This window comes from Haliaeetus albicilla, chromosome 2, assembly GCF_947461875.1.
Source record: "Haliaeetus albicilla chromosome 2, bHalAlb1.1, whole genome shotgun sequence".
In the NCBI taxonomy this organism is placed as follows: domain Eukaryota; kingdom Metazoa; phylum Chordata; class Aves; order Accipitriformes; family Accipitridae; genus Haliaeetus; species Haliaeetus albicilla.
In genome coordinates, this window is record NC_091484.1 from 54,663,191 (window position 1) to 54,676,626 (window position 13,436).

General features: G+C 39.8%; 1 protein-coding gene across 2 annotated transcripts in view; it reads left to right on the forward strand.

Annotated features, from left to right (window-relative positions):
• The window catches only part of CDK6 (cyclin dependent kinase 6), a 140,961-nt gene that overhangs the window by 96,656 nt on the left and 30,869 nt on the right, over positions 1-13,436 (forward strand). For both annotated transcript variants that reach the window (XM_069775039.1, XM_069775036.1), the window contains exon 5: positions 708-817. In XM_069775039.1, coding sequence (XP_069631140.1) covers positions 708-817 — 110 coding nt within the window. The remainder of the gene's footprint in view (positions 1-707; positions 818-13,436) is intronic.

Below are 13,436 nucleotides of genomic sequence, written 5' to 3' on the forward strand. Positions count from 1 at the left end.
GGAGGGTTTGACTTAATCTGTATCCAACTGATTAAAAAAAAAATTGTATATTTTCTTCAGTTTCTTCAGAGAGAACTTTTGAGACAGGTCATACATGTTTACCCAGCTTGGTCCATACACTTGAGCTAACCCCATTTCTTTTACAAAAAATAATACATAAACTATGAAGGGCTTAGGACAGACATGGGTTACAGGTTCTGATTTGTTCTATGGGTAAACCCACAGTATTCCCTAGCTTATTTGCTTCCAGTTTGGCTCTGGTGACTACATCTAAGGGTCTACAAAAGTTGTTCAAGAAAAGGAGGCCTTGTTCAATAGACTAACGTTTGCCCTATGGAGAGTCCAAATCTCCACTGGAAAGTGTTTGGGGTCTGTAAACTGCAAAAGCTTCAAAGAGTTGTTCTGGTAGTGTGCTGTGATACTGTTGTTTTACACCAATGCTGCACTCTGATACTGTATTTTTGTTGTACCCTGAACTGCACTGTTCTTGACAAGAAGTGGTCTCATTTCTCGACTCATCATCACTGCAGCTATCCATACTGAGATTTCCCATACAGGACCCTTTTCTACGCACTGGCCAAATCAGTTTGCCCTAACCTGTGAGATTTTACAATTTGGATTAAACTAAATGGGAGCTGTATGAACAACACTTACAAAGTTGTAATTCTGTAGCTGAGCTGTCTCTTATGTTCCTTTTTGTTTTACAGGTTGTTACTTTGTGGTATAGAGCTCCTGAAGTTTTGCTTCAGTCCAGCTATGCAACACCAGTTGATCTTTGGAGTGTCGGCTGCATATTTGCAGAAATGTTCCGCCGAAAGTAAGAAATACAGTTTTATTTTCTTCATGTTTTTCATATGAAATTTGAAAAAATGTGCAGTAATGTCTGGTACAATACACTGGATCATGTTTATATTGGAAAGGCCTGATAGGATGTTCTATTTGCAGCGCAAAATGCAAATGCCCATTGTGAATTCATACTTGTTGCCATCTTGGAGTCTTTCTTTTTCTGATGGGAGTCTGCCTCAGCTCTTGGTAAAGCCTGTATGAGCATTGGTAAAGCCTGTATGAGCATTGTTGTATTCCTGTTACACCTGAATCCAAATGCAGATAAAAGTGGGCTAGAGAGGCTGTTGATCCATTTGAGTAAAGCTGGATTCTGGAAAGGATTTACCCTGAGGAAGGCAGGGCATGGTGATCAGCAGAGTCTTCTTGCTCTGGAGTTCATGCATTGGAGCATCAGGTGTTAGCTTGTAGTCCCCTCTTGGCACATTTGAGATCTCAAAAGTCACTGTAAAGTTGATTTCTAGAGGTAGGAAACAGAGGTAGGATTTTTTTAAGAATAAACTATTTAGCCTGAGTGTAGGGTAACAGAGATGTTAAATGTAGTCCAAAAAAAAGGTAAAAGACTCTTTTTTTTGGCTGGTTCGCTTAAATTGGCTATCAGAACTATCTTGTTACAAAATATTACAGCTGGATGCAGATGAGTTGTGAATACGAGAGGAACACTTGTGTACTGATCTTTCCCCATGGAAGGACACTAATATGGAGGTTGTACCATATAGGGTGTGGAGAGGAACAAAGCCCCAAGAACCTTAACAAGGTAAAACTGTCTCAATATTAACCCAATCACATGCATTTTGGTTGAGCTTACTGCAAAAAAAGTGAATATTGTCATCACCTGGGTGATGATCTCCGTGTAGAAACTGTATAGCATTTTGTAACATCCACTGTGAAATCAAAGAATATACATAAAGAAAATATGAAAGAAAATGACACACTGGGCAGCCTAAAAAGCAAAATCAGTATAATTTACAAGAAGAAGCCATGCTGCAAGGGCCTTGAGAAACAACTATTTAATTTATGCAATGTGAAGTTCAAAATACTAGTTGAAGTCTTGCAAAATAACTTTGGGATTCTACTACTTATTAATGTTAGTATATGGAAAAATCATTTTTCTTGGGCTTCTTGCCTGGTCAAACGGCCTGGGTAGAATTATTATACTCCACCCTCTCTGTCTCTGACTCAGAAATGAGGTCAGAAAATGAGAAAAAAAAAAAGAATGTGGATTTTAGGAGTATCAATTAAACCCTCCATGGCAAAGTTTTGAAGATTTAGTCTTATCCCATTTACTGCCAGGTTCACAATAGCATTAAGCCATTGATATTTTTTCTGATTTGAATAGCAGAGTCAACAACTTCATCTGCAATAAGAGTGATAGAGGACAAACAACTGAACATAGAACTTTTTTACATGCTCGAAACTCTCTTTTTTTTTTGTCATTTAATTTGCAGTCTTCTGACAGATAAGAAATATTGCCATATGCAAGCACCACCAATTTAATTTTATTTTTCCTTTTATGATGTAGGAGCCTCACTGACTCTCCAAATCCAACATAGTACATTCATTTAGGGACAGCTTAATTTTCTACTTGTTTACAAATACAAATATTACATTAATATTACAAAATCGGAGATTTTTTTTTTTTTTTAATGAAAATGAGATCTGACTTGAAGCAGAGTTTGATAAAACCAGGACTTCTATTATTCTTGCCAAATGCAGGGTCAGTCTGACATTCTCAGTCCTAAATTTGGGAAACTGTCAAAAACTGTAGAGGTCAGGAATCTGCCAAGTCTGTATGTACTATGTTGTTGCATTGGAAACAATATGACTTTCACATACTTCAGTATACAAGCATGATTCAGAAGACTAATCTCAAGGCTCATTGCCATAAAGCTACAATGAACAGTACTGAATGCTATCTCCATGGACTGTTGTATTGGGTTAATGTTGCAATACTCTCTGTATGATATATGTTGTCTTTCTGATTCTCCTGGTGGATTGCAAAAGAAAATCCATGTTACTGTGACCTTGATAGCAATAAACCGTAAAATTTTGCAAACTCCATGGATTATTTCCAAAAGATTGAATAAATGCAACAGCTATTTCTGCTGGAAAATGGTAGTGCCCTTGGGTAATCACCAATCTGCATTTCCACTGGTGCTGATAGGGTAAGAGTACAAGAATGCGGCTAAAGCTTAGAAGTAGATGTTGGTTTGACATTAAGACAACCTTTTCTTTTTAGTGTCTTACTGGGTACAAACTTTTTGCCTTCTTTCCCCACTCTTTTTTGCTTTCTCTTTGAAAGATTTTAAAGCTCTATCAGTTTTAAGAAATGTATTGAGACTCCTCTGAGCTTTTTTACATCATGGAGACTTCACTGGAACGGGCTTCAAGATAAAACACTACACAGAATCACAAAACATATCAGAATGCTGTTTATGCCAAGAAGACATTTGACATTTTGAGTTTGCTAGAATATAGCTTTGTAGGCTGTTACAAACATAGTCAGGTTGCTGTAGGTTTGGACAAGTATAGGAGAGAGGTGAGCTCTGTATGAATGGTCCAGTCCCTATGTTACAGCTTGCTATGTCCAAATGGAAGGCAACTCATTTAATTTATATCACCCTTAATCCAAAACAGTTTAAGACAAATGCAAACAAAGTATTTGTTTAAGAAATAGTTTTGAAATACACAAAAGTGTATAAAGGAATCATAGGCAAAAAAAATAAAATAAATATATCTCTGTCTAGATACACCTAGAGTAAATTTGAACATCTCTCTCATCTTGGCTGATTCAGCTAAACAAATGACACTTCTCAGCTCCTCCTGCAATCTGAGGTTTGTATAAAGTCATAGCTATATTTAAAACATGGACATTTTAATTATGGTGCAGATTTGTAGGCTTCTGCATACGTGAATGCACAAAGGTTATATCCTGAAAACCCTCACACAGATTCCCAAGGATGCTGCTCCACTCACAGATCAGCAATAAATTGCTCAGTAGTCAGGTATATGTGTTATGTATGCAGAAACTATTCTGCTTTGTGCATCTTTTTCTGTCCATGTGCACTGCTGATGAGAGCACCCCCAAATAAAGCATTACTTGAAAATTTCCTTATGTGGTAGTTTCAGTTTTTAAATTTCCTGTCTAATTAAGTAGGTTGCAGTGACTTCTAAACACGTTTCGATGGACTGTCCTTACATAACTTAAGTGTAAACATATTTGTCACAGTGACTGTTTTCTTTGTGATTTAAAAGCTATGGTGCATTGATAATAATAACCAGTAAGGAAAATTGTAAAGTATGGTATGGCTTGTTACCATATGACAGAATCCTTCAGATATAAAGCTGGCAGGATTGATGGGGGTCCAATAGCATGGGGGCATCCTTTGATACAGCAAGAAGATTAGAATTTTTTTATATATATTTTTAGGTAAAAATAAGGATTACTTGCAAAAAGGTTTCACTCTTGAGGCTGAGCATTTTCCTGGCCTGAAGGAAAGGGCCTTGTACCTCCTACGTAGTGAAAAACTCATTATAAAGGCAAACATGGGAGTAGCATCCACTTCTGTCTGGATACATGAAACTCTTCCAGCTGGCCCAAGGACTGCTGGCAGCTCCAAAGCAGGAAGCCATGACCAGTGTTTTAGGGAAGAAGGGACTGTCTCTCTTCTTGCTTGTAATACTTAATCAAGGTGAATGATTGTGAGAGGGGCAGAAGACTGGAATCTGAATCTGGGTGAAATGATCTATAAAAGAAAGCAGGGATCACCAGTCTTGGACTCTCTTCTGAGTAGGCAGTCTTGAGAAAAAAATGTCAGAATGTTTCAATGCGTAGTTCTTAGTGCATCTATATATGCCCAGTCTTCAAAACCACAATCCTGTATGATTGCAATCCTTCATCGACTAAGGTGTTAGTAGGTGTGTATGTGACACTGAGTCAGATATCTATATAATAATTCCAGCTAGGCAAGTTTAACTATAATACTGCAGAAGCAACTGAGCTTGTCTTCCTTTGTAGTAAATATAGAGCTAAAAATCATCAGAAGAGACCATCAGTTTTTGTAGCCTACCTTATCTTTACAGCCCAGTACAGCTGAGGAAGTCATACATTTGAGAGTGGCCAGTGTTGTGACTGCATGTGTAATCTTCACAAACATTACAGGTACCAATTCAACCCCAAAACTTGAAAGATGGTCCTCTCCCAAAAACCATTTCCACCTCCCCAAACCAAAAGTAGAACAGTATTATCTCAGTGCCCCAAGCTTCATCCAGCCAAGAGGAAAATTAATTCCATGCACATGGGCTTCTTACTGAGACTGTTCATGCACCAGCTCCGTGGTGTTTTAATCAGCCTGCTGTTGCTAAGATCATCAGTCCCAGAATTTCATAAGCCACAAGATTGGCACAAATAGCATGAGGTTATTATTTATTCATTTTTAAATATTAAATCATGGTTTTAACAGTTGTCTCATTTTTCAGCTTCCTCTGACAGGTCCTAATAGATGTGATACAGTTATTGCATTACCAACCATGCTTGAAAATTGTAGCAGCAGCAGAGACATGGGACTCTACTAAAATACCTATGATGGGACAAGTTCCCTGGTGGGCACAAACAATGGGCAGAGGGAAGCAAGCTATAGGCATATAAGTTATCTTCCAATGGTATAAATTTGTCCTATTAGGGGAGTTACATCATTGTGTGTAGAAAAGCCATGAGCCCAAGACTTTTTTGCTCTAGGTAATGTATACAGATGTGATAAAATCAAAGCTTAGAGCCTTGTCTGGTGATCAGGCTTTGATGTGAGCACTGGGTTTGGGACCTACAGGCTGCCTTTAATCATAAAACATTTAACAGGTTTAAAAAGACTAGCAATATACACATATTCATTCTTAGATACAATGTCTTACAGTATAGAGTAATTGTAAAGCATCTTACACACTAAATTATAGTAAATCTTTATTCCCCTTTCCAAACAAGCCATAGGTTATTAGTAGAGTTTGAAATGCAACCGTCAGATCCATTGCATGTACTTTTTCTGTGTTGACTAAAGAACCAGGTGGTAGGATAAGTCTGTGGAAGGAGACGAGGCACCCACCTGCCTCTGGATTCCACTTCTACTTGTGAGCAAGGGAAGAGCAGTCTGCTCTGCAGCTTAAATTTCAGTTAATGCCTTGTGGGATAAATATGGTCAAGTGGTTGCAGAAGAAAATAGCCAAGTGTAACAGGAACAACTGTTTTTAAGCTGTCTCCAAAACCTGAAGATGGCACTTCTATCACTGAGTGAAAAGAATAACTCTTTTTAGCTGGATTCTGTAGTAAAGTGTTGGCTTCACTGAAATCATTGCTGAAATTAACCCTGACTTCAGAGGGGAGGGGATTGTAACCTCTAGAAACAATTCAGTGTGACAGAGTGGCGTAAAGAGTGGCAGAGCTAATCTCTGTTAATGTGCATAGTACAGAACTTAGTTGGAGTGATCTCTGTAAAAGACAGTGTTGCAAACTGGCAAGGAGGAGAGTATATTGCATAGCGTTGTCCCAGCTTCCATTCCTTGCACTTCTTTCAGTGATCCTGAACAAGCTTTCAGTTGTCTTATCTGTGAAATAAACCTTGACAGGTAACTCCCAGGACTGTGAGACTTTCATTCAAAATAAGGGTCGCAGTGTATATGGGAGATATGAAGAACTGTCACTTGAAGAGCTGAGGCTGGAATTCACAGTGTCTCTCTTCTGGTCTTTATGAGACTATGTAGCCCAAGCAAAAGAGGGTGTTCAAGCTAAATTTGTAATAATTTAAGCCACTCTGCTAGTATGATTGTTGTTATCTGTCTGCTAAAATATCACAAACACACAAATAAAAAGGTAGCTTCAAAGGAAAACAGTCCATGAGTATGTGAGCTATGTGAGCATGTCCTTACTCAGAGAAGGAGGTACACACTCCCATTTGTTACCAGTAGGCAGCAAAGTGATAACTCATAACAGAGCCTGCAGGTTCTGTTGTGCTTTGAATGAGACAGGCAGCTTTTATGGTGGAAGAGATCTCCAGTCCAGTTCATCGCTGAGTCTGTTCTTCTAACTAGCATCAGTTTCATCATGCACCCATTTGGTCTGAATTAGCTGTTCCTATAGGTGCTACTCTCCCACAGGTGTAGTCTTTTAAGGTTGCACTTTGAAAAAATTAGGTATACATCTGGCAATGTATGTTTAACAGCAGAACCACAGGTTCTCAACTGCTTAAGCATGTTCTTCATCTGGAGAATGAAGTAGAGAGGACAGTGGGCTTTGGGGAAAGCGATTCACAGAAATTCTGCTGTTGCAGAGAATTGCTTGGAAATTTGAAGTACTGTGTCCTTTACTCCAGACATATCCTGGGTCAGTCATTCCTTGTGACGAGTTACTTTGCTGTTGAATGGTCTTGAGGAACAGAAAACGAATCTGTAACTTTGCAGATGCATACCTGGCAGGAGGATTTATATGTACTAAGTGACCCTCACTTCAAATTAAGTTAACAGTATGTCATCACTTAAAAATGTTTTCCATGAATATTATTAAATTATCCAAAGCACTGAGGGAGCAGAAACATTTGTTGAAAGCCTATAATCAACAGTAAAGTATCATATACTGGAACATTAGCAGCAAAATACTATGCAACTTAATATGGAGCTTGTTTTTCTAAGTACAGTACATATTCTTGCCATAGCCCAAGTGCATCAGTGCAGGCAAAGATGTGACTGAAGATACTTTTGTTTGGACAGGACCAGAAGAGAGAGACCACATATTCATACAACATGCCGTAAAAGAAACTCTGTCTCAAACTGAAATCAGTGGATAAACTCAGCATGATTTATGTAGGGTAGGAAATCATGGAAAAATCACCAGGGTTTCTGTAGGGAAGGATTATATTCCTTGCCTTTTTAAAATGGTCTTTATTAAGAGTTGTTTTGCACACTGTTGTGAATTGTGACCAACCTGGGTTTTTAACTTCTTGCTACCTGTATGGATATTGCAGATGATATCCTGGTCATGCTGAACACAAGAGAAAGAAAGGCAACTCTGACTGATAGTAGTGAAGACTTCAGTTTGGTTTTACCGTTCTGCACATACAATAGTACTGTGAGCAGAGTCTGAAAAGAGACTCTAATGATAATAAAGAGACTCTAAAATATGAATACTGCCATGTAAGGAATTGTGAGGCATACTTCTATGACACAGCTTTGTCTCATTTCAGATGCATTTTAATTTTTTGTCAGTTAGTTTCCTGTACTTCAGCATACCTGATCATTCAGTCCTCACTGTTTTAAGTGGGCACTGTAGCTATGCAGCAGTAAGAATATTTTACTTTGCCTGCTAGATCCTGTATCTCTCCATACAGTAAAGTTTCTACCTTTTTTCAGCTGTTAGCTTAACCTTCCCTTTTCATGCTCTGTTCTCTTATTTTCAACACATTTCTGAAATGCCTTTCAAAAGCAGAGAGAAAAGAGAGCTGTAATATATTTTCAAATCTTCTTTATGTTGGAAAGAAGAGAGAAATAGAGGGAGCAGGAGAGGAATCTGTGAAAGGAAAAAAAAAAAAAGGATGTATAAGTGGATATTGGGAGGGAAGGTGTAATAAAACCAAGACAGTACAGACATCTAAGCAAAAAGCAACAGCCATGAATGCTGCTTATAAGTTGGGTTTTCTGTATAAACTGGCAAACATCCTAAATGTGGTTTAAGAGAGAACTGTTCTCTTTATCATGCAGCAATTTTAAACACAGACTTTGCAATCGTATTATCTGGTGTTTTCCAGTGAACCTTAAACCAACATATGTAGTGGACCAAGAGCTTGAAAGTGTAATCATTCATTTGTCTCTGCTCACAGTTATATTTTGGTAACAGGAAAATTAAAACAACAACTTTTTTTTCCTTTTCTGTTTTGTCTTTGTTTTAACAAGCAATGGTGGATATTGCAGCTTAGAACTGTAAAAGCTACACAGCTTGATTTGCAACCTTTGAACCAAGGTACTGTACAGTTCTGGCCTGAGTTTGTTTTTGCCATTTTTGGAAATTATCTTGTTTTGTTACAAGAATGATTTAAGTTGTAAGTGCCATAAAAGTTCATCACAGTCCAGACCAACTGTACTGGGAGAAGGTTCGTTGCTTGGAAAGATCTTGTCAGCATTCAAAATTCTGTGCTTTGCACTTTTCCTCCTTTATTCTTTTGCCATTCATGTGCATATGGGTGTGTGGGAGGCTGATGGTTTTTCCAAACCAGACCTAATAAAATAGGATTTTTTCTTCCTCCCCAGATAAGTGGACAGCCTATTACAAAGATTTTTTTCAAGTATTTTTTAAGTTGAATGGACCCAAGCCACAATTTAGCTTAGTGACCTTAGTGATCTGATGGAACAACAATGACATTTTGCTTCAAACTTAACTAACAAAGGCATGCAGAAGACTGCACTTGTTCATGTTATTCCAGTTTTCGGATAAGCAGGATTGTTTTCTGTTTAATCTGACCTCCGAGGCAGAACTCTCATTGGCTTTGCGCAGAGGACAAATGCAGATTAATGGAGAGAAGGGCAAGCAGTCAGAATTATACCACTAATTATCGAGTACAAAATGGATGTGAGTTTCCAAGACAGCATCACCCCATTAAAAGTAAAATACCTTGGGTTTTGGCTCACATTTTCCCTCAAGCCTTTTCTAGCTGATATCTTTCTAAGTGTCTACAGTTGGGCTGATTGATAGCCGTTAGTCAAATCCAGTAACTGTATCGGTCTGTGGTTGGAGATGAGTGGTGAGTGAGTGCCAGGCCATTCACTTGTGGTTTTCCTTCTAGCTTCCAGCTGTGCCAGGCTTTCAGTCAGAGGAATAGATCTGTTGGTAAGGGAAACCGTTGATAAACCATAGAAACCAAAAACTGTCACTACCCATGACAAAAAAACAGAAGGGAACCTTGAGGCAGCGGTAAGAAGATCCACAGAAACGGTGTTAGCTGACCAAGTTTAATTTGACTATTAAGTTCAGGTATGGGGTCACGTCAGGCCAGGCAGTGGCCAAGGGACTGGGGCCGGGTGGCTCTGGGCTGGCAGCCGGCAGCTGCACACAGCTCAAGCCCAGCGGGAGCTCATGAGAGAGCTCCCCTCCTGGAAAGCTTCCTGTAGCTTCTTCACACGCAGGTGGCACAGCACTTGTCTGAAATCCCCCTGAACATGTCATCCTTAAAAAAATATACATTCCTTAGAGGGGTGATATTCCAGTCTGTGACAATCTGGATTAGCCTAGCCAGAGGTCAGAGGAAAAGACCTTGCGGCTAGGAGAAAGACCACAACATGTCAGTCATGATGCAGATATTTGTAAGTCCTTCATATTAACATTGTAGCATTTGTAATGGACATTTGGAAATGCAGCTGGCAGCAGAAATGCCTGGGTCCCTTGCGCGGAGCTGTGCTCAGCACAGCTGCCAGCTAGTCGTTGTGAAGGTGCACCACCTTTGTGTCTTCTGGAGCGTCTCAAAGGCAAGTTCATTCCTGGGATAAGCCAGAGAAGCCTCAGGGCTGCTTTGATGGTATCCCCAGCTGCAGATGGCTTCCAGCGGTCACTCCACCAGCCAGAGAAGAGGAGAGAAGCAGAGCAATGTTACCCGTGCCCCTTCCTCTCCAGCCCAGAGAGGGATAGCCAGCTGTACACTGCCCAAAGACTTTCCTTTTGAAAGGGTCTCCTGGCTCTTTCACACAGCTTTCCTCTTCAGGAACTTGGCTGAGAAAGGCTTTGCTTTTTGCCTAGAGTTTGGCTGCGGGAAGCTCTGTGTACTTTTGTTTGACTCGTAATAGAACCAAACATTGTTTTTATTTACTTTTCTCTTTCGTAAGAAAATAGCTACAAAAAGGTATTTAAACTCCAAGTGGGTGTACGGGATCCTTTCCTGGACACTGGTGCACTTGGAGAGGTGGGAGAAAGACTAGATTTTAACTGTGGCTCATGTTGCTGAGCTCCCAAGTGTGGGGGGTTTTCCAAATTGTCTAGTCAGAAATTTTGATCTGGGCAGCTTTACTGTTTTCTGTATTTGATTGTCCGGAAAAGAAATCTAATAATTAGCTACCATTGGTCAGTCGTAAAAACAGTATGTAATAGTTCAGAAGTATATAGGACAAATCTGTCCCACATTTGTGTTTTCTTTTCAACAGCTTCGCGCTAGCACGTCTCCATATGTATGTGCTCACCAAAGCTATTACATGTTCTTTACACCTAAAGAAAATGATGAATCTGCATGAGAAGTGGAAAGTGCACCTAAAGGAACAGACAACAGCAGGAGTTTAAAAAAGACTAAGGACAGCAGAGCAAAACAACAGCATTCTGAAACATTGTACTATTTTGTACCAAGTATATAATTGGCTGTGAGAGGAGAGCTCAAAATGTCAAAGAAAAAGCAAAAGGAAGTTTGATATTTAGATTTCTGGAAAACCATTTCTCCAAGGGAAATGCAGTGCCCAGAGGCAGCTCCCTGCTGCCTTTGTGGAAAAGCTTACCTACGCTGCAGGGTTCAGACCACTGCAGAGAACTTGCCAGCTGCTCTGGGAGTCTGTGCTTTGGCTGCAGTTGCAGATGTCAAAGACCTAGATAGAGTCCGAATTTGGGGAGGAAGGGAGGTGGCCCCAGCCTGTCCTGCATGTGCATGCTGACTGCCACAGAGCTGCACACGTGGTACCCTCATGTAGCTGGAGCCGCCTTTGCCATCAGTCCTCAGGGTCCTGCTGTTGGCTGTGTACTAAAAAATAGAGAAGGGGCATGGCAGGATACAGCTCACACGAGTTCCTGTCCCTTCTTCCTTTGAAGCCACAATTTGCCTTGTGATATGAATACACGTGTTGCCTTGCTGCTAATTTTTGTTTGCACAACGCCTGTGGCACTGCCAGCACATTCACTTGCATGCTTTGCTTGACCTGCTGACACGCTGGCCCTATACAAATGAGTCCGTGTGAGACACAGCCACCATGGTACACTGACTCTGCTAGAGACAGAGCCAGGATTTGACAAGTCAAGAGCTCTTGATGTCAACATGTGACATGCCTGGCTGCCCTCTTATGCTGGCAGCGTGCTTCATTTTGCAGTCTTTGAGGAAACGGCAGTCTGGCTATGCATGGTCAAACCATATGACTTCTTCCAGAAACTCATGCATAATGTGCTCTGCTTTCCTTTTATAGATGCACTGAATGCATACCGTCCGGAAGCAACTCTAAGACAATCTCTGATGCAGTATTTCTTCTTTTACTTAAATGTTCTCCATATTCATAGCTTCCCTCCTAATGTATCCAGGTTTGTCAGTAATAAGTGCTTTTGGTATACAGACATTTGTCAATTAAGAATTTCATCCAAGGGATTACTTCATTTCCACTCATTTATTCTACTGAGCTGGAGTAAATTGGCATGAAGATTCAGTTTCTATTGATTTTGACCAAGTCTGAATCAGTTACCTGAAGATAAATGACTCAATCAGCTATATCATCCAGAATTTGACCAACTATAGTGAATTATCACATATTTTTTTATTAGATTATGTCCATGAAACAGGTTTTATTATTATGCCAGTACAGTATACACACTGTTCTATACAACAGAATAATTTTTAAGTGCTCTTAAAATCCAAATAATTGGAGTGCAAGCCTTCAACATCTAAAGAAGTATACATAGCAAGAGATTTTTCAGTAATGTTCATATCCATAGCTGTTAAATTAAGTCTGTTTGGCAGTGATGAATCATACTCTTCTGCTGTAAGAATGAAGATACTCAGTTACAACTAGATCTAGTCAGACCATTAGCAATGAAAGAGTGTATGTACAAAGTCAGAACTGTATTCTAGCTGAGTGTCCTACCCTGTGAGGCACAGAAACAGGCTTGCCTACTTCTCTCCTGCCTTGGAATCAGTTTTCCTTTTCTGGAAAGTAATTGCAATAGGAGAAGTAGGTGTTGCTTTTCTAGATCTTTTAAGAGTTTGATGGTGAGGGCACTTTGCTGGAAAGTGAGAGCAGAATTTAAAGAGGGCCCAGACTTTTTGGAAACCTCTATTTTTGGCAGACACTCCAGCCACAACTGTATGAAAAGCAAGGCATAAAATGGCTTCCCATGGAAGGAAGCTTTTAGTCGGTTATTCACTTACTCCAGAAGAGGATTCTGTATTTTTTAATTCTGAGCAAATCAGAATTTTTTCAGAAATGACAGCCAACTCCATCTAGATCTTGGGGAACTTGGGACATGAAGGTGATGAACAACCTGGTGATGTGGGGACTGAAAAGTTCAAGATGTGGGGTGGCTCAAGGAGCTACGGGTGCTCAGCATTTCAGAGACTGAGGAAACATTCATTCTGTAAAGACAGAGTTGTATGTTATTTCCATTAAAATAATGTCAAAAGCCAATAGAGTTGTGCCACGGACAACACAGAAGCAGGGCTATGGCGCAGTAATGGTAAAGCAGAGATAACAGCATAAAAAATTTTCTTTACTGAGAGGGTTGTCAGACATTGGAATAGGCTGCCCAGGGAAGTGGTTGAGTCACCATCCCTGGAGGTATTCAAAAAGCGCATAGACAAGGTACTCCATAACATGGTTTAGTGGGC